Here is a 4,689-nt window from a genome sequence, read left to right as displayed (position 1 = left end):
GTGTGTGTGTGTGTGTGTGTGTGTGTGTGTGTTTTCAACAAATTTAATTTTGTGTGATTGAAACGATTGGATACATAGATCTGATAGCAGACATGTAGCAGTTCTTTTCCTGGATGGTTCTGACATATATAATCTTGTAAACAGCCATATAAATATCTTTGACATGTAAATCGAAATCCATAGAAACTATACATCCGCTTCATATTTACAAATCAGAATGTTCTGCAGATTTTATATATGATGTGTAATTAAAATAAGCACGGCGGATATATTCCAGATGGTCTATCATCGAAATAGAAACGTCATCAAAGTATCCGGACACCGTGCAGGCTTATGCGGCCGGTTTGTTAGAGGGTAGTCTGACATGGCAAATAATCCATCATCATTGGTATAATACCGTCAACATTGTTTGTGAGAAATGGGCATACGAATGCCAGAAATTGATGCGATTCCTTCACGAGAACACCATCATTGTCCGCGAACGTGCCGAGCTCTTGGCACCCACGGATCCATTCTGGCACATGGTAAATAGAAATTAAAATTGAAAATTAAAATATGAAATATTCATTGAATATTACGTTGTAATTCGTCATTATTTTTTTTACATCACAGGTGCGGCTGTTTTATGTTCAATTGGATGGTCTGGAGGCTGGCTGGAAATTCGCGGTTCGTCGCAGTCGGCAGACAGTGGAAATGAACAAGGAACATTTCCTCTGGCTGGCAATGGCTGCAGATCTACCGGATCTCGAGCGAACGCTAAACAGTTCCAAATCCTATCACGATTACATCAAAAGCATGATTTTCCTGAAAAGCCTATCCCGTGAGGGACTAGATCCATTGGTAGCTATTGGACATACCACTGCTGCACCGTAAGTTATCGGTGTTATTATTCCGTATGTATATATAATTCCAATAATAAATATGGTTTATGTGAAAAAAATCAAATCAAAGTAATTGAAAAGAAAATTGATTTAAAATATAATCAAAATAATTGAAAAGAATTTAATTTAAAATATAAAAATACTTATGTAAAGATTGTTTATATATCAATATATAATTCGCAACTTTTATGTTTTTCCGCTGCAAGGAAGATCGAATGTGGGTATCCTACAGGTATTAATAAATAAAACCTGTATTAATAAATAAAAATGTTTCTTAATTACGATTTGTATCGAGCTATTGTTTTTCTTACAGATACGCTAAAATGCTGAGATTATTAAAAAAATATACCTTTGGCTATCATGTTCTTCCGATTTTAAAAACCTCTGCGCCAATTCCAAGCAGATCTATCATAATGTCATCTTATCCTGGTGCTCTGTCATCTCATGACGAGTTCTATTGGATTCAAGGAGAGAATCGCGAGATGATTATCGCTGGAACGCCAATGACAGACACTAATAGCAGTCTGTGGAATTTTATGAAAGCAAAGAATCAGGTGAACAAACATTTTTTACATTTTGCTTTTTAACTGATAATTTTAACTGATTACAGATATACATATATGTCAAAAGATATTTATATAAAATAACTTACGATATGATATAAAATATGATATAAATTTTGAATCAATTTCTGTTGTCTATTATTATTTTGGAACATAGTCGTATTAAAAGTCAGTAAGTTAATTTCCTTCTTCCACAGGTAATGTCATCCGTAAGAGTAATGGCAGCGAATCGTCTGGCAATAAACGGACATTCCTGGTCTCGTAACATGTCATTGCAAAATGGTGCCGATACAACGCGACAATGGGTCATTTTGGAACCACGTGACAATGTCGTCTGTCTTGTCGAGCAATTATCGGGACTTATTCAAACAACGGATATCAGCAAGCAGTTCGTCAGCACTGACGTACTTTGGGTCATTGGTGAAGTTCATCTTCCCAAGATCAACATGATAATTAACGAAAACGAGGAAGGAAATGATGATATGACAAAAAGAGAGCTAGTCACGAGACTACAGAGCAACATTACTACGACGGAACATTTTAGGAGGTTGATGCGAGGATACAGTCACGAGAAGTTTATCATTAAAAATGAGGATCCGGTACAGATTTTAACTAATAGAGAAGACCTGGAGAAAGTTGATTTACCATTCGGTATAATTGACACGAAAATCATTCTGGCCGATGCTGACGGTGTGAAAAGGTTTGAGGTCACTTCCGGACCGAGTATGCTGGACTCCACGCAGCCCTTCCGATGGTCGACTACTTTCCCCAACGTCTCGCACATAGGTCAGCCCGATATTTTCGATTTCGACAGCGTTACTCCTCTATGGGTTTGGTTCTAAGTCGTGAGAGATTATCTAAATATATAAAAATAGTTATATTAGTAATGACAAAAAGATAATTTTTTAAATTTTTATTAGAAAAAAAATAGCGAGCAATAAATTACAAGTAAAACAGTTTGAAATAATAAATGATAAAATTTTAAAACATTTAATATTTAAATTGAAAGATTGTCAAATAACGGTGAACTGAAGAGAAATTATTTTTAATTGACTTTCATCAATCAATTATAAAATTTTGCTTTTCGGTTATCTTTACTGAAACTGACCTAAATTTTTAATTTGAAAAAACAGCAAGCTCATATGTTAGCCACCTACCGTGTGAAATCTTTAGAAAATAAAATAAAATAAATTTGAGCTATAAGACATTTATTTCTATTCCTTTGACCATCTCCTTTCTTATTATTTTAAACAACAAGAGTGATTATTAATCACTATCAGCTCTTAAGGTGCTTATTAGCATTTTTATTAATTAATTGATAATCACACACATGTGATTTGTGATCTTATTTTTAGCTTCAGTTTATGATTGCGTTTAATCCAAAACCAAGGCGCACAGTTTATAAGACTGAAAAAAATGTATCTGCAAATTTGCATATTACCAAGCATCATAATCCGCTTTGATTGAAAATAGAAATCTTTTTCTTATTTGATTTATTCTCTCCTCTTTCTCTCTCTCTCTCTCTCTCTCTCTCTCTCTCTCATCGGAATTTCATTTATTCTCATCTAAATTTTATTTATAAAAATAATAATTATTATTAATTATTTTATAAAACGGTTACACTTTTTTTCTCTTATATTTTACATATTATATGTATTTTTTACGAATGTCTTTACCTTTTCTCCTTTTGTTCAGAAAATATTCATACTTATAATTTAATTCTTCATTTTTTCATTTAATTAATATTTTTGGAGCTCATTTTAATTTATTTTGTACAATAGAATTTTGTAAGATAATACACGAATCATACATATATTTTAATACAATATATAGAGATATTTTTTTATATTATTTTAAAAAAATTAGGTTCTTTATATTATCAAAAGTAATCACATAATATTTAAAAAATAAAAATACAGGTCATATAAGTATGGTAATATATGCAACATTTGTCTATTATTGCGATATTACAATTTTGCAATTTCCATTTTCGAGATTACTTTATTTTCATGACAGTATTTTTCTCGTACTTTATGCATATAGGCACTAACTTATTATTTGTCTCTGTGTCTTATAATTATGAAATGTGGTTGCAATATTGCAGCTGTGCAATGAACGAAATGTTTGTTATTTCTTTTTAACTAATTATGTTTCAAAGAGAAAAGATGTGCAACATATCTTGAAGAATACAAAATATCTTACTATTGCTATATTGTTATAATATGATTTCAATATTCATTAAGATCCAGTGCCATATCTAGAATACTGCGTATAAGAGAATGTATGATATTAAATGAAATCAGAAAAGATGTGTTGCTAATTTGATGAAATATCTGTGAATGAATGAATAATTTATATATAATATTAATATATTATTTAAAATAAAATGGACATATTACACAGTACATAATATAGATCGAATTTATATTATCGATGAATTTTATTATTTTATTATGTGACACTTATTATATTCGTTCACAAGTTTAATTTCTCCATCTCTACATAGATATCTCTCAGATATTTCATGAATAAAGTTATCGGTAACATATTTAGATGTAAAGAAATTAGCTATCATATATATCTATAAAACAAAAAAAAAAGATTCATGATGCTTACGTCCTATATTTACATTATTGTACTCCTAACTATATAAATAAATGTTTCGTTTCAACATATCTACGAATCTCTTGCAAGATGAAAAAGAAATTCGCCATTGCTCTACTTAAAACCCATAATCTTGCGGTGAATGTAATAGCGGGTTTAATAAGCTGTAACTATCACTTAAATTAGTAGAATTAGATAGATGCAGTTTTCAGGTAAGGCGCAGAAAATGAATCGGATAATGCAAAACATCCATATAAAAGCGACTGTCATATTGCATTGCTAGCATACGCGAAATGCTTATGCTACCATCAAAATGGGTAAGTTATTTTAACATTGTATCTCTTTCTTTGTTTTTATTTCACTAAAATCACTAAAAATCATCTTTATAATTTTTAGGTAATATATATCTTGTTGATGATCAATTGCGCTGGCGCACGCTGGTCGCGCGTCAACCGTCAAGCAGGATATTCTTATCGACGACCCAATGTACCATTCTCATTACCTACGGAAAGAGGTAGTCAACAAGGATATCCAAGCTCCCAACCTAGTTATTCTTACCCTGCACCACCTCCGCCGCCACCGCCTCCTCCTCCGCCACCACCGCCTCCTCCTCCTCCTCCTCCGCCACCACCGCCTCCTCC

At 32.2% G+C, this 4,689-nt stretch overlaps 1 protein-coding gene across 1 annotated transcript in view; it reads left to right on the top strand.

Annotated features, from left to right (window-relative positions):
* The window catches only part of LOC108746877 (putative phospholipase B-like lamina ancestor), a 6,691-nt gene extending 4,338 nt beyond the window's left edge, over positions 1-2,353 (top strand). Inside the window, exons 4-7 of the mRNA XM_018483937.1 lie at positions 278-524; positions 613-869; positions 1,195-1,435; positions 1,642-2,353. Of these exons, the coding sequence (XP_018339439.1) occupies positions 278-524; positions 613-869; positions 1,195-1,435; positions 1,642-2,286 (1,390 nt within the window). The 3' untranslated portion in view covers positions 2,287-2,353. The remainder of the gene's footprint in view (positions 1-277; positions 525-612; positions 870-1,194; positions 1,436-1,641) is intronic.
* Positions 2,354-4,689: the final 2,336 nt, after the last annotated feature.

Source organism: Trachymyrmex septentrionalis, unplaced genomic scaffold, assembly GCF_001594115.1.
Source record: "Trachymyrmex septentrionalis isolate Tsep2-gDNA-1 unplaced genomic scaffold, Tsep1.0 scaffold19, whole genome shotgun sequence".
Lineage (NCBI taxonomy): Eukaryota > Metazoa > Arthropoda > Insecta > Hymenoptera > Formicidae > Trachymyrmex > Trachymyrmex septentrionalis.
Note: the sequence above shows the minus strand (reverse complement) of the source record. Positions and strands in the feature narration are given on the sequence as shown.